Genomic DNA, 26,341 nt, shown 5'->3' on the forward strand with positions numbered 1-26,341 from the left:
GTTTTGCATTGTTGCCAAAAAGTTCAATTTTGGTTTCATCTGACCAGAGCACCTTCTACATGTTTGGTGTGTCTCCCAGGTGGCTTGTGGCAAACTTTAAACAACACTTTTTATGGATATCTTTAAGAAATGGCTTTCTTCTTGCCACTCTTCCATAAAGGCCAGATTTGTGCAATATACAACTGATTGTTGTCCTATGGACAGAGTCTCCCACCTCAGCTGTAGATCTCTGCAGTTCATCCAGAGTGATCATGGGCCTCTTGGCTGCATCTCTGATCAGTCTTCTCCTTGTATGAGCTGAAAGTTTAGAGGGACGGCCAGGTCTTGGTAGATTTGCAGTGGTCTGATACTCCTTCCATTTCAATATTATCGCTTGCACAGTGCTCCTTGGGATGTTTAAAGCTTGGGAAATCTTTTTGTATCCAAATCCGGCTTTAAACTTCTTCACAACAGTATCTCGGACCTGCCTGGTGTGTTCCTTGTTCTTCATGCTGCTCTCTGCGCTTTTAACGGATCTCTGAGACTATCACAGTGCAGGTTTATTTATACGGAGACTTGATTACACACAGGTGGATTGTATTTATCATCATTAGTCATTTAGGTCAACATTGGATCATTCAGAGATCCTCACTGAACTTCTGGAGAGAGTTTGCTGCACTGAAAGTAAAGGGGCTGAATAATATTGCACGCCCAATTTTTCAGTTTTTGATTTGTTAAAAAAGTTTGAAATATCCAATAAATGTCGTTCCACTTCATGATTGTGTCCCACTTGTTGTTGATTCTTCACAAAAAAACACAGTTTTATATCTTTATGTTTGAAGCCTGAAATGTGGCAAAAGGTCGCAAAGTTCAAGGGGGCCGAATACTTTCGCAAGGCACTGTATATGTATATGTGTATATGTGTTGAAAGCATTCCACAGTGATGATGGTCCATGTTGACTCCAAAGCTTCCCACAGTTTTGTCAAGTTGGCTGGATGTCCTGTGGGTGGTGGACCATTCTTGATACACGTGGGAAACTGTTGAGCGTGAAAATACCAAGCAGCGTTGCAGTACTTGACCCAAACCGCTGTGCCTGGCACCTACACCACCATACCCCTACACCAGTGTTTTATTGCCCCCCCACAGGTTTTCTGAGCAAAAAAAAAAGTTGAATTTCCATTGTTTTCTATTAAAAAATGTAAAAAAACACCAGGAAATCAGCTCCAATTTATTTTAATTTGGGAAATCTGTTCCTATGTTTTTCCAAACATAATAGAGCGACACGTGATCATATACAAATGTAAGCAAGGTTTGAAATAATCTTTTAATAAAATATGTCTGGGCTTCTTGCTGTCAATTTGCAGGCTACAAATGATTTGTTATTATGTTCCGGCCCCCGTCCATCCGCTCAAAAAAAGAAATCAGCCCGTGGCTGAATCTAGTTGATGATCCCTGCCCTACACTGATCGAAGTTGATTTAAGAAGTTACAATAAGGCATCATAGCATTCACCTGGTCAGTCTTTGTCATGGAAAGAGCAGGTGTTCTTAATGTTTCTATACTCAGTGTATATCTGTCAGATATATTACTAATTTGTGGTTATGGTGTATGAAATATATTGACAAAAACTAGCATCGGTATCAAACTTCTCTCACATCATTGCACTTTACACCACTCCAACCCGTTAAGATTGCACCATCGGTCTGGGTTGGGTGGTGTTGCCAGTTTACTGAAGCCTTCATTGCCCAGGGAATTGAAGCTGAGTCTGCTTACATGTAACATTGGATGTGTTAAGAGGCTCAAGAGGATCTACAGTATCATTCCATTCGTAATAATAGGATCATGATGACTAAACTGTTGAGTTACATCACACATGAAAGGAATATATATATTTTTAGATATGTATTTGTAAACTTTGCATAGTTTTTTTCCGTTTTTGTCTTATCTTATTGTTGTTGGCAGAGAAGGCCAAATTGCAGGTAATGCAATGTTAGAACTTACTATGGCTAAAGAACCCCATATACAACTATGATGACTGCATGAATTGGATTGCAAAACATGTAGCATTGGCTGCTGCACAGCTCTGTAGGTAGGTTATCCAAAATCAAGATAATATAATCTGACAATATTTATCAGACCAGATTCATATTTATGGATTAGTAGTAGCCTATATAATTGAAATACCATATATATTTGAATGCGGACAACGATCACATCATTCCCCCCAAAAATGTATTACATTTTTAAATACTGAATGTGGAAAATAATGAATGCGCCATATTTTAGTGTATTCTAAACCCACCTATACTAATTTTGAGCGCTCTATAGGTGTTTCACTGAATTTCCCCTTGAAATGAAAATGCATTTACAGTAGACCTACTGTAATGTTGGAAAAGTTGGGACGGGTCTATGGTCTACAACAGGGCGGCAGGTGGGCTAGCGGTTAAGATCGTTGGGCCAGTAACTGAAAGTTCACTGGTTTGAAAATCAGCTGATTTGATTTAAAAAACTCTGTGCCCTTGAGCAAGGCACTTAACCCTAATTGCTCATGTAAATAGCTCTGGATAAGAGTGTCTGCAAAATACCTAAAATATAACATGGATGGGCAACTCCAGTCCTTCGGGACATGAGTGTCACACTTTTGCCCCAGCTAACACCTGAGTCCAATAATCAATTAATCATGATCTTCAGTTTAGACTGCAATTAGTTTAATAATCTGTAATTGCTAAGGATGGGGGGAAAGTGTGACACCATCCTAGGTTTACAACAATGATTTATATATACTCACACTAACTCTTTAGACCCCAATAGAATTATACTGTAGATTACTGAGAATTTTCACACATTTCAAACAAAGACATAGCTAAAAAAAAAAGACAACTACAAGTTAACTTAGTTGTAATGAGCACTTTTCTTTAATATGACACTGCATTCATGTAAATAGGAATAACACTCATTTTGTGTAGACAATCACTGTCAAAAAATACTATCTCTCAACACAACATAGAACCCTAGAGTATTTCAATTGTTGTATATTTGACTAAATTACTCACTCAAAATATATACAGTACCAGTCAAAAGTTTGGACACCTACTCATTCAAGGGTTTTAATTTATTTTTTACTATCTTCTGCATTGTAGAGTAATTATATACACTGCTCAAAAAAATTAAGGGAACACTAAAATAACACATCCTAGATCTGAATGAATGAAATATTCTTATTAAATACTTTTTTCTTTACATAGTTGAATGTGCTGACAACAAAATCACACAAAAATTATCAATGGAAATCAAATTTATCAACCCATGGAGGTCTGGATTTGGAGTCACACTCAAAATTAAAGTGAAAAACCACACTACAGGCTGATCCAACTTTGATGTAATGTCCTTAAAACAAGTCAAAATGAGGCTCAGTAGTGTGTGTGGCCTCCACGTGCCTGTATGACCTCCCTATAACGCCTGGGCATGCTCCTGATGAGGTGGCGGATGGTCTCCTGAGGGATCTCCTCCCAGATCTGGACTAAAGCATCCGCCAACTCTTGGACAGTCTGTGGTGCAACGTGGCGTTGGTTTGATGGAGCGAGACATGATGTCCCAGATGTGCTCAATTGGATTCAGGTCTGGGGAACGGGCGGGCCAGAACATAGCATCAATGCCTTCCTCTTGCAGGAACTACTGACACACTCCAGCCACATGAGGTCTAGCATTGTCTTGCATTAGGAGGAACCCAGGGCCAACCGCACCAGCATATGGTCTCACAAGGGGTCTGAGGATCTCATCTCGGTACCTAATGGCAGTCAGGGTACCTCTGGCGAGCACATGGAGGGCTGTGCGGCCCCCCAAAGAAATGCCACGCCACACCATGACTGACCCACCGCCAAACCGGTCATGCTGGAGGATGTTGCAGGCAGCAGAACGTTCTCCACGGCGTCTCCAGACTGTCACATGTGCTCAGTGTGAACCTGCTTTCATCTGTGAAGAGCACAGGGCGCCAGTGGGGAATTTGCCAATGTTCTCTGGCAAATGCCAAACGTCCTGCACGGTGTTGGGCTGTAAGCACAACCCCCACCTGTGGACGTCGGGCCCTCATACCACCCTCATGGAGTCTGTTTCTGACCGTTTGAGCAGACACATGCACATTTGTGGCCTGCTGGAGGTCATTTTGCAGGGCTCTGGCAGTGCTCCTCCTTGCACAAAGGCGGAGGTAGCGGTCCTGCTGCTGGGTTGTTGCCCTCCTACGGCCTTCTCCACGTCTCTTGATGTACTGGCCTGTCTCCTGGTAGCGACTCCATGCTCTGAACACTACGCTGACAGACACAGCAAACCTTCTTACCACAGCTCGCATTGATGTACCATCCTGGATGAGCTGCACTACCTGAGCCACTTGTGTGGGTTGTAGACTCCGTCTCATGCTACCACTAGAGTGAAAGCACCACCAGCATTCAAAAGTGACCAAAACATCAGCCAGGAAGCATAGGAACTGAGAAGTTCCTTTATTGGGGGTGTCTTGCTAATTGCCTATAATTTCCACCTGTTATCTATTCCATTTGCACAACAGCATGTGAAATGTATTGTCAATCAGTGTTGCTTCCTAAGTGGACAGTTTGATTTCACAGAAGTGTTATTGACTTTGAGTTACATTGTGTTGTTTAAGTGTTCCCTTTATTTTTTTGAGCAGTGTATATTTGAGATTCTTCAAAGTAGCCACCTTCTGCCTAGATGACAGGTTGAGAGAATGCCAAGAGTGTGCAAAGCTGTCATCAAGCCAAAGGGTGGCTACTTTGAAGAATCTCAAATATAAAATATATTTAGATTTTTTTAAACACTTTTTTGGTTACTGTATGATTCCAAATGTGTTAATTTCATAGTTTTGATGTCTTCCCTATTATTCTACAATGTAGAAAATAGTACAAATAAAGAAAAACACTGGAATGAGTAGGTGTCCAAATATTTTACATACACTACCGTTCAAACGTTTCAGTATTTAAAAAAATGTATTGGCCAGTCTGAGATATGGCTTTTTCTTTGCAACTCTGCCTAGAAGGCCAGTATCTAACAGAAGGGGGAATTAACAAAGATTCACTGACAACAACCAAAACAAAACAGATGGGTTCTGAAAGTTAACTAGCAACAACAACTGGGACCTAAAAGACATTCACCATGAGCGTCCCCTAAATTTGCCCCCTGAGATACAAACAAAAGAAAAACCCATTACGAAACTTAAAGACAGAATGCAAACCAAAAAGTTGAACAAAACAAAAACAGGGAAGATCAGACAAAGGAATGTTTTTCTAGAAATCTAATGGTCAACTAAAGGTGTTGACCCTTCGCATCTCTCAAGACAACTGGAGCACTGGGCCAGCCACTCTTAAATATCACTTGGGCCAGCACTGGTGAAACTCCTTCTGAATAACTATATAGACAAGCCAGCACAGGTATAACACATATTGACTAATGAGGTGACACAAATCGGTGCTCCCTACGTACTAATGTGCTACACACGCTAAAAGTCCAACCTCATTCACAGACAGAAAATGGTGTACGTGCTGTATTTCCACCATTTTCTGCCAGTGCATCCAACATTATAGTTGCTCCTGAGCTGGTCAAGATGGTCAACCCTGACCATTTTCTTGTTGTAATTCATTACAAACTCTGCAAAAGATATACATTTGTTCTGCCTGAACTTAAGACAATAGTTTGAGGATGTCCTTCTCTGAGCTGTTTGTGGACAGAAAATACACCTCTCTTTAGTCCCTCCAGCGACATGCCGTTACATGATCTACTGACCATTTCACACTGACCTCTCTGGAGCTTGCCCTCCATAATGGCCTTGGGGAAGTTCTTACGATTGGGCCTTACTGTGCCACAATAATATGTGTTGGTGTCAAGCAAGTCTCTCACCAGAGGAATGGATTTGAAAAAGTTGTCTGTGTAAAGATGGTGGTGTGACAATAGGTAGCCTCTCATGCTTCACCCCACCCCCACCCTCCCGACCTGTGTGCACATTGAAAACAAGGCAGTAACCAGTCAATGAGTCACACAGACACCGTATTTTAAACCCCCACTTCACTGGGTTTTTCAGCATGACCTGTTTCCATAAAGAGTCTACTGTCAAATTGGATCATTGCCTCATCCACAGAGAGGGCTTGCCAGGGATGAAATAGTTTGGGGAAGTTGTGTTGCAAAATGTGGATGAAAGGCCTAACTTTCTACAATTTGTCTGTCTCATTTGTTGAATTTGGATCCAAAAAGTGCATGTACCTACATAGCTGCTCAATGCGTTTGCGTGCCATTTTACTAGCTATTTATGTGTACACTGAGGGCTGCATCAGTGGACCAGTACCGATGAGAGAGGTGGATTCCCATGAGAGTATTGATGCCTATGAAACTTTTCAATTACATATTCAGACTCAGGGGAGGATGGCCAAAAATCCACAGTTTTATTTTATAGTATTTTTTTATTTATTTCAATCTTCAATGCTGTTACACAAAGTGTGCCATGAGTATGAAAATTATATATTCTGAATTGGGGAAGGATGGACAAAAATCCACGGCTTGTTTTTGTTTTCTAGATTTTTTTGTTGCTTTCAATCTTCTAAGGCTCTTTCTGTTTAAGGAGCAGGTTGTTGGGGTGGGAGGAGGGTGATTAATGACCTGACAAAGATTCAACTCAGATCAAGCTACCCAGGAAAAGGGCTGAAAATAGCCCATATTATGACATCTATAGCAATATGTGTTTTTGGTCATGAGGTTAGGTGAAACACAAACAAAGTAGAATAAATATGTGTGTATCACAGTTTAGTGTGAACCCTTTTTACTCCACTCAACACAGGATTTAATATTATCCAGCACACAATCCCAACAAAGAAGACCAGGACAGGTAAGTATGCTCAAGGTAAGTTTTATTTTAAATTCATGGGTTAACATGGATCGGACCCCGATCCCACATCGGGCATGCAAAGGTGACACACTGCACACTGATATGGCACTGCAACAATGTGGTGAAAGGCACCACAAATCTCACTCTACTGCACACTGTGAATTATTCTGATATGGCACTGCAACAAGATAGTTATTCTAAGGGAAGGCACTGCAAACAATATGGTGAAAGGCACTACAATCTCGCTCTATTGCTGCACACAATATGGGGCCCACCCTTGGCCCTGCTCTACTCTGCCAACCCTCTAACGGACTCTACTGCTATGGGACAAAATATAGAGGCGGAAAGACAGACAAGACAACATATAGAAAGGGTGGGGATCGGTTCATTTTCGAATCTGAGTGTAAATAGAGACGAATATACTGATAAAAGTCACCTTGTCCAAGAGAGATTTAAATGGTTATCAAAACGCCACGCCAGGGTAAGCCTACATGAAATACAGGCCTTATTTTAAGTTTATAAAATGATGGAAAAACGATTGGAACCATTTCCCTGTTTGACCACTAGGTTTTAAGGGTATTATGACCTCTCCACTGTGGGGCTCTATTGGCCAGTACAGAGAATAAAGTAAACCCACAAGTCCAAATCCTTATCTCATCCATGGCTAATTTTTGTCAATTACACTTTGCTCATGATGTGATGTAATTGGTGTAAAGCCAATCCAAACTGGCTTTCCTTGACACTTTTTTTTGGTGCGCCAGCTGAGCTCAATGCAGATTGGCTTGTATTTTATACTTTTTTTTTAATCAAGGGAGACCAAATGCTCGCTGGCTTCCCTTGCATTCTATGGCACACTGTTGATTCGAGAGAGGTTGTTAATCACTCCATCTCTGAAACCTCAAAAAACCAGACTAAAATAATACAGCTAACTAGGGTAGCTACAAGTTAAGTAGTACTTGATGTAGGCTAACAACCCCTCACCCACAAACACACATAAGCAAGAATACCTAGCCCCAGCTTCACTATCTAAGTTATCTAGCTAGTTAACTAGCAAGCTAGACTGTTGGTTTATAAAAGCCAAAGAAAGCTAAACTAGTTTTTATGAATTTCACATGCATTTAAATGGATAGACGAAGACCACTAATGTAGCCATCTAGCCAGGCTAATGTTACTAACTAGCTAACCAAAACTTGCCTAGCATAGTTCACAATTGTCCATTTAAACAACTTTAGCTAATTTATTAATTACAAAATGTAGCTAACATTAGATAGTTAATCCAGAGATTATTATGCTGCGTTCACATACTAGCGGGAACTAGTAACTAGCGGGGAACTAGCGGGAACAACTAACATTTTCGGACCTGCTGATTCGTTGAATGCGTATGTGTATAACTACAACCAATTAGCAAGTGGGAAATTTTGGAGTTTCCTAATTCCTACTAGCACGTGAACGCAGCATTACCTTTGCCTTGATTTGGCAGTCCCGCCCAGATCATCATGGCCTTGTTGAGTGACGCATTATGACTCATACTCAGTGGTGTAAAGTACTTCAAAAAAAATCCTTTTAAGTCGTTTTTTGGGGTGTCTGTACTTTACTTTACTATTTATATTTTTGACAACTATGACTTCACTACATTCCTAAAGAAAATGATGTATTTTTACTCCATACATTTCCCCTGACACCCAAAAGTGCTTGTTACATTTTGAATGCTTAGCAGGACATGAAAATGGTCCAATTCACACACGTATGAAGAGAACATCCCTGGTCACCCCTTCTGCCTCTGATCTGGCGGATTCACTAAACACATGATTCATACTGTGGTAGACTATGGAGGACTGCTCCTTCTGGGAGTGCCAATATGGCCGACCGGTGTCTCCATAGCACTGAGGTATAAGCCTCTCATAGCTCAGCATTCCAGGGTTTATATACAGCTCCACGGTGGAGGTGTCATAATACCTGAGGCTCCCGAATGGCGCAGTGGTCTAAGGCACTGCATCTCAGTGCTGGAGGCGTCACTACAGACACCCTGGTTTGAATCCAGGCTCTATCACAACCAGCTGTGATCGGGAGTTCTATAGGGTGGCGCGCAATTGGTCCGGCGTTGGCCAGTGTAGGCCGTCATTGTAAATAAGAATTTGTTCTTAACTGACTTGCCTAGTTAAATAAAGGTTAAATACTTTTTTTAATTTATTTTTTACATAAAACCAAGTGGTCAAACAGGGAAATGGTTCCAATCATTTTCCACCATTCATTTTAGAAACACTTAAAATAGCTTACCCTGGCGTGACGTTTTGATAACCATGTAAGTCTCTATCAGACAAGGTGACTTTTATCAATATATTCGACTCTATTTACTTTCAGATTCGAAAACGCTAATTTAGCTAATTTTCATCAAAGTAGACATGCAAAACTATAAATCCCTGCAAGCTCCTGCATTTCATCTCTAGCTGACACCTAACTAAAAGGAATTGTGTCAATTTAAAACTTGCACAAGACAGTTCACAGAATTGTCAATTTAAAGAAATGTTGCACATTTATTCATAACTACATTTAGATAACAAAGTTAATCCAGAGATGTTTTTACTTTTGCCTCGATTCGGCAGTCTCGTCCAGATCATCATGGCATTTGTATTTCTTTATGATAGCCACATTAGCAGCTAATTAGCATTTACATTTTGGGGGGTAAATACAGGCGAATATATTGATAAAAGTTACCTTGTCCAAGAGGGATTTACATGGTTATCAAAACGTCACACCACAGTAAGCCTACACAGCCCTTATTTTAAGTGTTTCTAAAATCTTCTACGGGAAAAATGAATGGTGTAAAAACGATTGGAACCATTTCCCTGTTTGACCACTAGGTTTTATGGGTGTTATGATTCATTCTGTGGTACTCCATACCTTCTTTTCACTGTCTATGGTCGACACACAGTGCTTCCTACAGGGGGCGGGTGACTAAACTCAACCCGGAACTTTGCATGGTCAATAATTTTTGGAAACCTCTCCACCTAGGCACATAGGTTCTCCAAAATAGTTGAAAATATAATTCACTCTCGGATTATTGTCGTCCTCTCTAGGGAGAGATTTCAAATGCTTCCAGTCCCGATCTCGGCGCTTTCGCGAGGACAGTAACTTTTCTTTTCAAACAGGTAGGAGCCAAATAAAAGTGCAACTCAACCAGATATTTTCTTTGATTGTTCGCTAAACTTTGCGAACGAGAATGAACAAATCTGTTTCGTGAACCTGATACAAATGCCCCCCGGGTCCCAAATTCAGCATTACCTGTTTCTTTTTAACGTTACCTGTTTCGTCCTTTTTTTGTGTCTATGGCGAACTAGTAGGATACACGGGCTGAGGAGCGTTGACATCATCAATAGTCAGTCACCCTAACTTTTATATATGAGTGAAACAACAACTCGAATCAACCTACATAATGAATAGTTTAATTCATTGGTTGGTATTTTTAAAGTCGTTTTCAGTGTATGCTAGCATGTACTGTGAAATGGCTTACTGCAAAGAAAATAGTTTCCATTCCATTTTTGTAAAGTGTCAGGTAACAAGCAATCCTCAATGTTTCGACATACATTTGCAATTAATCACGACAGAAAAGGGCTGGCTCTCGAGCCATGTATCAATTTCACTAGTGTGTCGACAACTGCCATTGACAAAGTTCTACTCAGCACCCAGAATGTAGATCCTCAGGCACTAATAACCCCTCTCAAGTGGTGGTGCCGATGACAACAGACTTCAAAGTGTGTGTGTTTGTATGTGTGTGTGTGTGTGTGTGTGTTTGTGGTGGCAGTTGTAGGTGGTCTGTCAGGATTGGAATTCCAGGGAGCTGAAGGCCAGTTACTCCCCACCCCCTAAGGGGACAGGCGGTGGGATGGTTATTACAGCGTCAAGGGGCATGGCACAGTGTTAGTTCAGCAGGCTAACAGAAGGGAGACTGGAGGATACACATTTATGCATAGCCCTATATGGTCATGGGCACTATTCCTATATGGTTCACTGTTATCAAATCAAGCTTTATTTATACAGCACATTTCCAACATGGAATGCAACGCAATGTGCTTCACAGGAAAAAACAAAAAATGATGAAAATAAAATGTGAAATATTTACTACACAACAAACATAAGAGGAGTGAACTGTAGTTATACCATTCATATACAGGATTTACAAATGCAGAGACACTGATTCACACTTTACCTCTACACTCATACAACACATTCTCTTTCTCTCTTTTCTTTTTCTCTCTCTCGCACCTCTTCCTCTTGCAGTAGTAGCAGCGAGAGGGTGCAGCCCAATGCATGCTGGGACAGGCAGGGGAGAGAGCCTAGGAAACCCAAACACTGCTCTCCCTGCCAGTCTGTCATGTAGCCTACATTTAGCATTTTAGTAATTTAGCAGACACTCTTATCCGGTGCGACTTACAGTTAGTGGATTCATCTTAAGATAGCTAGGCGGTACAACCAAATATCTCAGTCATAATAAGTAACATTGTCCTCAATAAAGTAGCTATCAGCAAAGTCACTGCTAGTAAGAGGGAAAAAAGTAAAGTGCGAGTGTTAGTTCACAAAAGGCTTATTATTATAATTGCCTTGTATTAATAGTAGGCTAGTATAGTAATGTTTGGGTCGAAGGAGCATTGTCTTTCACAAGGCTTCAAGAGTATTAGTATATGAAGTGAGTGAGAACATTTTCAGGTTAGAGTTTCCATCTGCTCTGCTTTAAATGTGTCTTAACAAAATACCAAGGCTGAAGAGCTTATGACATTCCAGTAATTACAGTGTTATGTGATCAGCTATCAATGTAGGCTACAAGTTAACATCTATTAACCTACTTGGGATGACATAGGGCTACTGAAATGGAAGGGTTCTAGAAAACTATGTGCAGTTTGTCAGGTGAAAGAGGAAGTGTCCATGTTTTGACAGAAATGGCACTTAAACACCAATAATAAAACATAACATATTTTTTGTAGGTTAGTTCCATTGACCTATGAATGGGAGATACACACACATATATTTCCCTTTTCATCAAGTGAAGCATGTGCAGAATTGTTTAAAAAACTTTAGTGTTTCCATATGTGCTGGAGAGAGTATGAAAAGAGCTTGACTGTCCTCTCTTCTGGGACTCCCATCTGTGAGCTGAGGAGGAAATGGATGTCTATGTGTGCCATGGAGGTTGTGTATGCATCTCTGTCTTTGTCTGGCCTTGTATTCAATTGTATGTAGTCCTATGCACAGAAAGGGCTATGTTTCTGTACACACTGAAGCAAATGTAGACATAGTACCTTAAAAGAGGAAGATATAAGTTCAGCAAATTCATTTGGAAAATGAAAGCTCCAATGACTCGAGGGCAGGGCCAATCTGGTCAGGCAAGAAACGTACAGAAAAATACTAATTTACTGTCTGAATTATTTGATAGTAATATTAACCTCATTTGACCTTATCTCTCAGAGTCTTAGGAGGACAAACATACACACACTTCAAGATGCCCCAACAGGATATTGTGAAGATTGCCATCCAGATGCCAGGGGCATACCCTCAGCTCATTCAACTGGACCAGGTAAGCATCAGAACACAGGAGTGGAGCCTGAGTCAGAGAGTTTAGAAAATCTACTGTACTATCAACGCCTAAGTGGAAAGTTACAATAGGAATCCGTATTGCAGCCTGTGGGTTGTATTAGAGCTGTGGTATATGTAGCAATACTGAGCGGAGATGGGCAGGATAATAATGTTTTTTATGAAGGGCTGATGCACCTCGGCATTACAATGATGGTCCACCCCGGCCAAACACTAACCCAGACGATGCTGGGACAATTGTGTGCCGCCCTATGGGACTCCCAATCACATCCGGTTGTGATACAGCCTGCAATCGAACCAGGGTCTGTAGTGACGCCTCTAGCACTGAGATGCAGTACCTTAGACCGCTGCGCCACTCGGGAGCTAATGTGCTGGGTGTTTAGGATGTCAAACTGTTAATAGACCAAGGCCATAATTAAATAAAAGGTTTTAGTTAGATATGGGTGCCTGTGAAGTTTGAACAAGCTGCTTCTGTAGACATTTCATGGGAGAAAAAAACTAACGGCAAGTCCCTCAGAAGCACTCCTATTGGACTACCAGACCTCACCAAAAACCTCTGATTGGTTGACCCCCTACAGACCACAAATTACAGGGCAGTGATAGATCTACCACAGTACACAAACACTTTTGATTGGTTGACCACCATGTATACCACAAATTACAGGGCAATTGAAGTGTAGACATTAAAGTAGTTTGTCTCAGTTTCTCTTATTTATTCACTCTACCGAATGTCCCTGTTGCCTCATAAATCAACAGCATAGAGGAAGTAAAAGCTTTGAGTTTATCTTGGATCAGCAGGCTCAGGGTCATAGGACCAGTGTACTATAGTTAATCCACCATGGTTTCCAAAATGAAAGCATGATATCGAAATCACTTCTTACCTTCTGCTGCTTATTGACCACAACTATGTTTTTCTCCTGACAGAAAAAGCCCCTTTCTGCTGTAATAAAGGAGGTTTGTGATGGGTAAGTGTCTGTGTGTGTGTGTTCATGTTATCCTTGTAGAGTTCAAGCAAATACTTTGTCCACTTGCAGTAGTTACAGTGCCTATGATGACTGGGTTTTAGGTGGAATCTCCCAGGCCCTGATAACTACGCCCTCCAGTATGCCGACGGTGTTCAGACCTACATCACTGAATCTGTGAGTTGATTCTCTTTCTTTTCAGTGAACATGGAGGCTGTCTGTAAACAAACATAGGTCTTTCTGTCTGTCCAGTGTGTGACTTCAATACTTTAAGTTGACAGTAGAGGGTGTGGTGTCCCTGTCATGCCAGTGATGTCTGATATGTCATCAACGCCAGTGGCCTTGGTCTGGGTAGCTGTTGGAGCTAAACTAAGCTTGTGACTTTTGAAAAGGCCAAACACAAACCTCTACCAAGGGGTATGCTGTGGCTGTGTTCATTGTTATTCCACTGGGTGTGTGATGAGCATGGGGTAATAGGAGGGCTGGTTGGCACTGTTACAGTTGTGTGTCTGAGGAGAGATTCCAGCTATTTCCTGGGCCAGTGCAGGCATGAATGACAAATTAAACTAAACCTACTTAATTTCTTGCTCTCTCTCGCTCTCTCTCTCTCGTCCCCCTTGCTCCTCCCCCCTTCTCTCTCTCCCTCACTCTCTTTCTTTTCCCCCTCTCTAATTCTACTGAACAAAAATATAAACACAATATTAAGCAGATCTACTGTATATAGTTATAGCGTACCTACTGTATATGGTAGACCTACTGTATATAGTTATAGTAGACATAATGTATATAGTTATAGTAGACATAATGTATATAGTTATAGTAGACCTACTGTATATATTTATAGCAGACCCACTGTATGTAGTTTTAGCAGACCTACTGTATATAGCTATTGTAGACTTACTTTATATAGTTATAGCAGACCTACTGTATATAGTTATAGCAGACCTACTGTATATAGAATGCCTACTGTATATAGTTATAGTAGACCTACTGCATATAGTTATAGCAGACCGAATGTATATAGAATGCCTACTGTATATATTTATAACAGACCGAATGTACATAGCTATTGTAGACGTACTGCATATAGTTATAGCAGACCTACTGTATGTAGTTTTAGCAGACCTAATGTATATAGCTAATGTAGACCTACTGTATATAGTTATAGCAGATCTACTGTATATAGAATGCCTACTGTATATAGTTATAGTAAACCTACTGTATATAGTTATAGCAGACCTATTGTATATAGTTATAGTAGACCTACTGTATATAGTTATAATATACCTACTGTATATAGTTGTAGTAGACCTACTGTATATAGTTATAGCAGACCTACTGTATGTAGTTTTAGCAGACCTAATGTCTATAGCTAATGTAGACCTACTGTATATAGTTATAGCAGATCTACTGTATATAGAATGCCTACTGTATATAGTTATAGTAAACCTACTGTATATAGTTATAGCAGACCTACTGTATATAGTTATAGTAGACCTACTGTATATAGTTATAGCAGACCTACTGTATATATAATGCCTAATGCATTTAGTTATAGCAGACCTACTGTATATAGAATGCCTAATGCATTTAGTTATAGCAGACCTACTGTATATAGTTAAAGTAGACCTACTGTATATAGTTATAGTAGACCTACTGTATATAGAATCCCAAATGCATTTAGTTATAGCAGACCTACTGTATATAGTAGATCTACTGTATATAGTTATAGTAGACCTACTGTATATAGTTATAGCAGACCTAATGTATATAGTTATAGTAGATCTACCATATATAGTTATAGTAGACGTACTGTATATAGTTATAGCAGACCTACTGTATATAGTTATAGTAGACCTACTGTATATAGTTATAATAGACCTACTGTATATAGTTATGGCAGACCTACTGTATATAGAATGCCTAATGCATTTAGTTATATCAGACCTACTGTATATAGTTATAGCAAACCTACTGTATATAGAATGCCTAATGCATTTAGTTATAGCAGACCTACTGTATATAGAATGCCTAATGCATTTAGTTATAGCAGACCTACTGTATATTTTTTATAGTAGATCTACTGTATATAGTTATAATATACCTACTGTATATAGTTATAGTAGACCTACTGTATATAGTTATAGCAGACCTACTGTATATAGTTATAGCAGACCTACTGTATATAGTTATAGTAGACCTACTGTATATAGTTATAGTAGACCTCCTGTATATAGTTATAGTAGATATACAGTATATAGCTATTGTAGACCTACTGTAAATAGTTATAGTAGACCTACTGTATATAGTTATAGCATGCCTACTGTATATAGAATGCCTAATGCATTTAGTTATAGCAGACCTACTGTATATAGTTATAGTAGACCTACTGTATATAGTTATAATATACCTACTGTATATAGTTATAGTAGACCTACTGTATATAGTTATAGTAGACCTACTGTATATAGTTATAGCAGACCTACTGTATATAGTTATAGTAGACCTACTGTATATAGTTATAGTAGACCTACTGTATGTAGTTATAGTAGACCTACTGTATATAGTTATAATATACCTACTGTATATAGTTATAGCAGACCTACTGTATATAGTTATAGTAGACCTACTGTATATAGTTATAATATACCTACTGTATATAGTTATAGCAGACCTACTGTATATAGTTATAGTAGACCTACTGTATGTAGTTATAGTAGACCTACTGTATATAGTTATAATATACCTACTGTATATAGTTATAGTAGACCTCCTGTATATAGTTATAGTAGATATACAGTATATAGCTATTGTAGACCTACTGTAAATAGTTATAGTAGACCTACTGTATATAGTTATAGCATGCCTACTGTATATAGAATGCCTAATGCATTTACTTATAGCAGACCTACTGTATATAGAATGCCTAATGCATTTAGTTATAGCAGACCTACTGTATATAGTTATAGTAGACCTACTGTATATAGTTATAGTAGACCTACTGTATATAGTTATAGTAGACCTACTGTATATAGTTATTGTAGACCTACTGTATATAGTTATAGCAGACATAGTGTATATAGTTATAGCAGACCTACTGTATATTGTTTTTGTAGACTTGCTGTATATAGTATATTATACCTATTGTATATAGTTATAGCATAGCTACTGTATATAGTTATAGTAGACCTACTGTATGTAGTAATCGCATACCTACTGTTTATAGGATGCCTACTGCATATAGTCATAGCAGACCTACTGTATGTAGTTATAGTAGATATACTGTATATCGTTATAGTATACCTGCTGTATATAGTTATAATATACCTACTTTTTATAGAATTCCTGCTGCATATAGTTATAGCAGATCTACTGTATATAGTTATAGCAGACATACTGTATATAGTTATAGCAGACCTACTGTATATTGTTATAATAGACTTACTGTATGTAGTTATACCAGACCTACTGTATATAGAATTCTTAATGCATTTAGTTATAGCAGACCTACTGTATATAGAATGACTAATGCATTTAGTTATAGCAGATCTACTGTATATAGTTGTAGTAGACCTACTGTATATAGTTATAATAGACCTAACTGTATATAGTTATAGTAGACCTACTGTATATAGTTATAGTAGACCTACTGTATATAGTTATAGTAGACCTACTGTATATAGTTATAGTAAACCTACTGTATATAGTTATAGTAGACCTACTGTATATAGTTATTGTAGACCTACTGTATATAGTTATAGCAGACATACTGTATATAGTTATAGCAGACCTACTGTATATTGTTATAATAGACCTACTGTATGTAGTAATACCAGACCTACTGTATATAGAATGCCTACTGTATATAGTTAGAGTATACCTACTGTATTTTGTTATAGTAGACCTACTGTGTATATTTACAGTATACCTACTGTATATAGTTATCGTAGACCTGCTGTATATAGTTATAGTAGACATAATGTATATAGTTTTATTAGACCTACTGTATATAGTTATAGCAGACCTACTGTATGTAGTTTTAGCAGACCTACTGTATTTAGTTATAATATATCTACTGTATATAGTTATAATAGACCCACTGTATATAGTTGTAGAAGACCTACTGTATATAGAATGTGTCGTGGTAATTTCCTGTATTACTAAACATTGAGAGAGCAAACCACACACAAGTCAGAGTTCTATTATAAAGTCCCATCTTCATTTATATATGAGCTTCACCATAGCCCTGTTTGACTCTCAGATCAATTCAGTGTCTATAAATGAATTCTCTGAGAGTGCTTACAAAACAATTCTTTGTATCATTTATAGCCAAGACACACCCATCTCAACTCACATGACGAAACACAGATCTTAGGAACATTACAAAGGAAGACTTTACTTGAAAGAGGAGTATCCCATAGCCAGACAGCATTAGCTATAAATTATCGTTCAGTTTGCTCTCCTAAAACGAGGTTCTACTTCTCGTTCTTGGTACAACATAGTACCAAAACATTACCTCATCCAATGGCATACAGAAAATCAATTGTCAATTCTAGATACTCCCATCTCAAATACAGCCCCTCCTGGACAAGCTCACCGAGACAGTGAGCCTCTTAGGTCATGTACTAGATCAAGATAAGGGCAACCTCAGAGGGGACATACAATAGGGACCGACACATTCCCATAAGAATACAAGCCTCCATTCTGTCTTCCTCCCCTTCTGATATTCTTCATAGCATCACATGGTTTAACAGATATATTGACATATGAAGACAAGCCTGACCTCTCCCCTCTCTGGGCCCCTAGTGATTAAGCCCTGGAGAAGGGATAACTGCAAACTGCCAACAGTATTATCCAAAAGAAGACATCCTAATGACAAATATCTCACATAAGCGTTATTATTTAAATAAAACATCTTATTTATCAATGTTACCTAAATAATTCTGATTCAGCCACGACAAATGCCTAATGCATTTAGTTATAGTATACCTACTGTATATAGTTATTGTAGACCAACTGTATATAGTTTTTGTAGACATACTGTATATAGCTATAGCAGACACCCTGTATATAGTTATAGCAGACCTACTGTATATGGAATGCCCACTGTATATAGTTATTGTAGACCTACTGTATATAGTTATAATAGACCTACTGTATATAGTTATAGCAGACCTACTGTATGTAGTTATAATAGACCTGCTGTATATAGTTAAAGCAGACCTACTGTATATATAATTCCTACTGTATATAGTTATAGCAGAACTACTGTATATAGTTATAGCAGACCTACTGTATATAGTTATAGCAGACCTACTGTATATAGTTATAGTAGACCTACTGTATATAGTTATAGCAGACCTACTGTATATAGTTATAGCAGACCTACTGTATATAGTTATAGCAGACCTACTGTATGTAGTTATACTAGACCTACTGTATATAGTTAAAGCAGACCTACTGTATATATAATTCCTACTGTATATGGTTATAGCAGACCTACTGTATATGGTTATACTAGAAAAACTGTATATAGTTATAGCAGACCTACTGTATATAGTTATAGCAGACCTACTGTATATGGTTATAGCAGACCTACTGTATATAGTTATAGTAGACCTACTGTATATAGTTATAGCAGACCTACTGTATATGGTTATACTAGACCTAATGTATATAGTTATAGCAGACCTACTGTATGTAGTTATAATAGACCTGCTGTATATAGTTAAAGCAGACCTACTGTATATATAATTCCTACTGTATATAGTTATAGCAGAACTACTGTATATAGTTATAGCAGACCTACTGTATATAGTTATAGCAGTCCTACTGTATATAGTTACAGTAGACCTACTGTATATAGCTATAGCAGACCTACTGTATATGGAATGCCCACTGTATATAGTTATTGTAGACCTACTGTATATAGTTATAGCAGACCTACTGTATATAGTTATAGCAGACCTACTGTATATAGTTATAGCAGAACTACTGTATATAGTTATAGCAGACCTACTGTATATAGTTATAGCAGACCTACTGTATATAGTTATAGTAGACCTACTGTATATAGTTATAGCAGACCTACTGTATATAGTTATAGCAGACCTACTGTATATAGTTATAGCAGACCTACTGTATATAGTTATAGCAGATATACTGTATATAGTTATAGCAGACCTACTGTATATAGTTATAGCAGACCTACTGTATATGGTTATAGCAGACCTACTGTATATGGTTATACTAGAAAAACTGTATATAGTTATAGCAGACCTACTGTATATGGTTATAGTAGACCTACTGTATGTAGTTATACTAGACCTACTGTATATAGTTATAGCAGACCTACTGTATATGGTTATAGCAGACCTACTGTATATAGTTATAGTAGACCTACTGTATATAGCTATAGCAGACCTACTGTATATGGAATGCCCACTGTATATAGTTATTGTAGACCTACTGTATATAGTTATAATAGACCTACTGTATATAGTTAAAGCAGACCTACTGTATATATAATTCCTACTGTATATAGTTATAGCAGACCTACTGTATATAGTTATAGCAGAACTACTGTATATAGTTATAGCAGACCTACTGTATATAGTTATAGCAGACCTACTGTATATAGTTATAGTAGACCTACTGTATGTAGTTATAATAGACCTGCTGTATATAGTTAAAGCAGACCTACTGTATATATAATTCCTACTGTATATAGTTATAGCAGACCTACTATATATAGTTATAGCAGACCTACTGTATATAGTTATAGCAGACCTACTGTATATAGTTGTAGTAGACCTACTGTATATAGTTATAGCAGACCTACTGTATATAGTTATAGTAGACCTACTATATATAGTTATAGCAGATATACTGTATATAGTTATAGCAGACCTACTGTATATAGGTATAGCAGACCTACTGTATATGGTTATAGCAGACCTACTGTATATGGTTATACTAGAAAAACTGTATATAGTTATAGCAGACCTACTGTATATGGTTATAGTAGACCTACTGTATATAGTTATACTAGACCTACTGTATATAGTTATACTAGACCTAATGTATATAGTTATAGCAGACCTACTGTATATGGTTATACTATACCTACTGTATATAGTTATAGCAGACCTACTGTATATAGTTATAGCAGACTTACTGTATATAGTTATAGTAGACCTACTGTATATGGTTATACTAGAAAAACTGTATATAGTTATAGCAGACCTACTGTATATGGTTATATGGTTATATGGTATATGGTTATATGGTATATGGTTATAGTAGACCTACTGTATATAGTTATACTAGACCTAATGTATAGTTATAGCAGACCTACTGTATATAGTTATAGCAGACCTACTGTATATGGTTATACTATACCTACTGTATATAGTTATAGCAGACCTACTGTATATAGTTATAGCAGACTTACTGTATATAGTTATAGTAGACCTATATAGTTGTTATTCTCCCACTGCATATAGTTATACTAGACCTACTGTATATAGTTATAGCAGACCTACTGTATATGGTTATACTAGAAAAACTGTATATAGTTATAGCAGACCTACTGTATATGGTTATAGTAGACCTACTGTATATAGTTATACTAGACCTACTGTATATAGTTATACTAGACCTAATGTATATAGTTATAGCAGACCTACTGTATATGGTTATACTAGACCTACTAATGTATATAGTTATAGCAGACCTACTGTATATGGTTATACTATACCTACTGTATATAGTTATAGCAGACCTACTGTATATAGTTATAGCAGTCTTACTGTATATAGTTATAGTAGACCTACTGTATATAGTTGTTATTCTCCCACTGCATATAGTTATACTAGACCTACTGTATATAGTTATAGCAGACCTACTGTATATAGTTATAGCAGACCTACTGTATATAGTTATAGCAGACTTACTGTATATAGTTATAGTAGACCTACTGTATATAGTTGTTATTCTCCCACTGCATATAGTTATAGTAGACCTACTGTATATAGTTGTTATTCTCCCACTGCATATAGTTATACTAGACCTACTGTATATAGTTGTTATTCTCCCACTGCATATAGTTATACTAGACCTACTGTATATAGTTGTTATTCTCCCACTGCATATAGTTATACTAGACCTACTGTATATAGTTGTTATTCTCCCACTGCATATAGTTATAGTAGACCTACTGTATATAGTTGTTATTCTCCCACTGCATATAGTTATAGTAGACCTACTGTATATAGTTGTTATTCTCCCACTGCATATAGTTATAGTAGACCTACTGTATATAGTTGTTATTCTCCCACTGCATATAGTTATACTAGACCTATATAGTTGTTATTCTATATAGTTGTTATTAGACCCACTGTATATAGTTATAGCAGACCTACTGTATATAGTTATAGCAGACTTACTGTATATAGTTATAGTAGACCTACTGTATATAGTTGTTATTCTCCCACTGCATATAGTTATACTAGACCTACTGTATATAGTTGTTATTCTCCCACTGCATATAGTTATACTAGACCTACTGTATATAGTTGTTATTCTCCCACTGCATATAGTTATACTAGACCTACTGTATATAGTTATGAGTTATCTGTGACCAACAAATACATATCCATAGATTAGGGGCTAATGAATTTTTTTCAATTGACTTATTTCCTTATTTGAACTGTAACTCAGTAAAATCTTTGAAATTGTTGCATGTTGCATTTATATGTTTGTTCAGTACATGTTCCTCAGTGTAGTATGAAATTAGTAATCATTGTGTGTATGACTATATTTGTTATTGTGTCTGCTCTGTGGTCTTCATGTTCTAGAACCGTCTGGACATTAAGAATGGCTGCATTCTCCGTCTGACCAAGGCACCGGTGAGTCTGAAAACAAGAGCCTAACAAACCAACCATGCTCTGTTCATTACATAATCCCCTCTTGGCTGTGTGTGTGTGTGTGCACGCTATGTAGGCCTATTGCAATTGTATTACATTATGGGTATATCTACTTCATCCATCCTTTGTCTGTGTGTTTTTATGTTGTGTGTGTTGTAGGGCCGTTGTGCCGAGGACCTCTACAAGGGCATCCAGAGCTCAGACTCAGGTGTGCGCTGTGATTCGCTGAAGCAGCTGGCCTGCGTGTCCACTGACGTCACTTTTGCCCAGGAGTTTATCAGCCGTGATGGCCACTCTCTGCTGGTGAAGATCGTAGAGGACGCTGACGAGTCAGTTCCCTTCTCTGTGTCTCTCTATATGTCTATGTGTCTCTCATAATATCACTATGTCTTTGTTTGTGTCTCTGTCTCTCTCTACTCTCTCTTCAACTAACCTTATATAGCAGAGACAGCAGACTCACATAAGCGAGCGCTTCTCTGTCTGTCCTGTTCTCCTAGCAGACTGTGTGGTTATTTTGGGGGATGGGGGAAATGCAGTGCAGTAGTGCATATTTCTGCTGGCTGCAGTTGAATGCTGTGCTTTGATCGATGCTGCTGCAGAGATATGAGACGATTACCTCACGTGGGAACATGTCCCTGGGTGAAGTATGGGCTGAGTCTGGCCTTCCCCTCATACTGTTAGCATAGTTACTGTGGAGGAATTCAAGGATGCTGTAGTTGGGTTCGTCTGTTGAATTCTAGAATAACATTGAGTTGGCATGGAGAATTGGCTAGGAAGAATATGCAGCTGTGTTGCGTAGTTAGTGATTTGGTTAGTTTGATCAAAATCAACATGGGATGGAGAGATCCAAGGATATGAGTCTGACCTCATGCTTTTGAAGATGTAACATGTCTTAAAATAGTCACAAATCAATTATACCTCTATTATACCACTTGAATCCCAGGGAAGGCATGAAACACATTCCTACCAAACCTGAGAAAACATTTCAGCCTGGTATAGTCTAGTCTCTCCTAATCTCGCCACCTAGAACCAAATCAGTGGAAATACTCAGTGGCGTCTGTGGTTTTCTTTGTCAATGTTGTATTTGCTGAAGTTGTAATATTCTGTTCTGAGTTGTGTGTATTGTCTGTCAGGGCCCCTCTGATCATGACCCACACACTGACAGGCTTCATGGAGTTGATGGACCATGGGATTGTATCATGGGAGAATCTTTCTGCTGTCTTCATCAAGAAGGTAGGTTCCTAAACTATTGGCTTCTTTAACCTAAGTGGAGGAGGAGAAATAAAAATATGTCAGGAGTAAGAAAGTAAGGCATTGGACATTTAGGGTTGGTTCCCAGGACTAGGCTTAATCTTTGTCTGGGAAACCATCCCATAATGTTAATGTGTGTAATGTTTGACCATGAGAAATGTCTGATAGGAGCTCTGGTGACCACTAGTCATGGGACTGACTCTCCGCACTCAGTTTCAACCTATTATATCCCCATCGCATTCTATCCCACTATTATCCTACTCTGCTATCTGTGCTCTTCTATACTAACTGTATCCTGTGTCTATTTCCTGGTACCTGTCAGATTGCTAACTTCGTCAATGCCAAGGTGCTGGACGCGTCCATCCAGCAGGTGTCCCTGGCCATCCTGGAGAGCATGGTGCTGAGCAGCAGCAGCCTCTTCCAGCAGGTCAAGCAGGAGGTCACTCTGGAGAGACTCCTCTCACATCTGCAGGTGTAAGTGTGTCATCCATGGATAGAATTGTGGGAAGAACCTGCATTACCTCCAATGAATGAGTGTGCTTATACCTGCTTACACACATAGACCCTCATCTCTAAATCATATTACGGTTAAATGTACCTCAGGAAAATGTAATGATAAGCTTGTCCAGGGTCTGAAGTCTACAGTTCATCTAAGAAATACACACACATACTACTCTCTCCCATCTCTCATTATGCCCACCCATACGCTCTCTTTTATTCCAGGACAAACCAACAGATTCAAACCAAAGCCATGGCCCTCCTCATGGCTCTGCTACAGACTGCTGGAGATGCAGACAGACAGGTAAGAATGGTCTCTATTTCCCCTCTCTCTCTCTCTCTCTCTCTCTCTCTCTCTCTCTCTCTCTCTCTCTCTCTTTCTCTGTCTCTCCCTCTGTCTTTCTCCCTGTCTCTCTGTCTCTCTCTCAATTTAATTTAATTCAATTTGCTGTGTAACAATGTACATATTGCTTACTTTGGAGATTTACAATATTAACATAATTAATAATAATAATCAATATTCTCAACGGGACAACAGTAACAACAATAACCATACATTGGACAATAACAATAAACATAGAGGACATGTTCAGGTTGGTTGGTCTGTCAGACACTATCCCTCATCTTATGGCAAGCAGCAATGTAGTGTGCTGCCATCCCACAGCTCTCTTGAGTCCTCCCCCAACAGGACAGATAGCCTATCCTCATCAGAGAGGTCTTTGAAACCTTGAAGACAGGTTTTTGTCAGGAATTGCAGCTCTATCTTGGGTTCTGCTGTGGTGCAGTGGTTGCACAGCCTTTCCTCTACAGGGAGCCATGTTTTCCTGTGTCTACCCTTCTCAATGGCAAGGCTGTGCTCACTGAGCCTGTACTTTCTCAAGGTTTTTCCAAGGTTTTGATCACTAACCATGGTCGCATAGTTTGCCATGGTGTACTGTCGATTTAGGGCCAGATAGCACTGCATTTTGCTTTGTGCTTGTGTTTGCATTTCCCAATAAGTAATGTAGTTTTGTTTTGACTGTGTTGTAATTTAGTTTGATCTGATTGATTGGATGTTCTGGTCCTGATGCTTCAGTGTGTTAGTAGAGGCTTGAGTGTGTTAGTAGAACAGGTTTGTGAACTCAGCCCCAGGACCAGCTGGATGAGGGGACTCTTTTCTTTGCTCAGCTCTTGGTATTGAAGGGTGTGGTAATGATATGAGAGGGGATCACTGTATTTGAGATGTTTCCAAAACTTAATTGATTTTTTAAAAGTTTTTATTATTAGTGGATATTGGCTTAATTTTGCCCTACATGCACTGTTTGTAGTTTTCTTCTGGACATGTAGGAGAATCTTACAGAACTCGGAATGCAGGGTTTCAATGGAGGGTTTGTCCCATTGGGTGAAATCTTGTTTTGCAAGTGGCCCGCACTCCTCGCTGCCATAAAGTGCAATTGGTTCAATGACACATTCGATTAGGTATCTCAATTTGAATTTGTTTTTTAATGGCGTAGAATGCCCTGCTTTCTCTCTCTGTCTCTGTCTCTGTCTCTCTCTATCGCTCTCTCTCGCTCTCTCTCGCTCTCTCTCTGTGTATCGCTCTCTCTCTCTGTCTCTTCTCTGTCTATCGCTCTCTCTTCTCTGTGTATCGCTCCCTCTCTCTCTCTCTCTCTCTCGCTCTCTCTCTGTGTATCGCTCTCTCTCTCTCTCTCTCTCTCTCTCTCTCTCTCTCTCTCTCACTGCCTGTCTCTGTCTCTCTCTCACTGTCTCTGTCTCTCTCTGCCTGTCTGTCTCTCTCTCTCTCTCTCTCTCTCTCACTGCCTCTCTCTCTGTCTCTCACTGTCTGTCTGTCTGTCTGTCTGCCTGTCTGTCTGTCTGCCTGTCTGTCTGTCTGTCTGTCTGTCTGTCTGTCTGTCTGTCTGTCTGTCTGTCTGTCTGTCTGTCTGTCTGTCTGTCTGTCTGTCTGTCTGTCTGTCTGTCTGTCTGTCTGTCTGTCTGTCTGTCTGTCTCTCTCTCTCTCTCTCTCTCTCTCTCTCTCTCTCTCTCTCTCTCTCTCACTCACTCTCTCTGTCTCTCTCTCTGTCTCCCACTCTCTGTCTGTCTCTTTCTTTCTTCTCTCACTCGCCTGCTCTGTTTTCCAGAGGGAGGTACAAGTTAATCAGTTTAACCAGCCTGAGTGAGCCTGTTCAAAACAAAGGGTTTTGTTCAGATTTATGTGACCATTATGTCACTGGTGGCAGAGTCCTGACTTGATTTGTGACTGTATCGCTTTTACCGCCTAC

General features: G+C 38.8%; 1 protein-coding gene across 1 annotated transcript in view; it reads left to right on the forward strand.

Moving 5' to 3' along the window:
- The first annotated feature begins 9,808 nt into the window (after positions 1-9,808).
- The window catches only part of LOC112218795 (engulfment and cell motility protein 3), a 50,591-nt gene continuing 34,058 nt past the window's right edge, over positions 9,809-26,341 (forward strand). Inside the window, exons 1-9 of the mRNA XM_024379949.2 lie at positions 9,809-10,008; positions 12,317-12,425; positions 13,367-13,407; positions 13,509-13,581; positions 22,263-22,313; positions 22,491-22,660; positions 23,465-23,564; positions 23,905-24,056; positions 24,306-24,384. Of these exons, the coding sequence (XP_024235717.1) occupies positions 12,351-12,425; positions 13,367-13,407; positions 13,509-13,581; positions 22,263-22,313; positions 22,491-22,660; positions 23,465-23,564; positions 23,905-24,056; positions 24,306-24,384 (741 nt within the window). The 5' untranslated portion in view covers positions 9,809-10,008; positions 12,317-12,350. The remainder of the gene's footprint in view (positions 10,009-12,316; positions 12,426-13,366; positions 13,408-13,508; positions 13,582-22,262; positions 22,314-22,490; positions 22,661-23,464; positions 23,565-23,904; positions 24,057-24,305; positions 24,385-26,341) is intronic.

The sequence above is a fragment of the Oncorhynchus tshawytscha genome, linkage group LG19, assembly GCF_018296145.1.
Source record: "Oncorhynchus tshawytscha isolate Ot180627B linkage group LG19, Otsh_v2.0, whole genome shotgun sequence".
Lineage (NCBI taxonomy): Eukaryota > Metazoa > Chordata > Actinopteri > Salmoniformes > Salmonidae > Oncorhynchus > Oncorhynchus tshawytscha.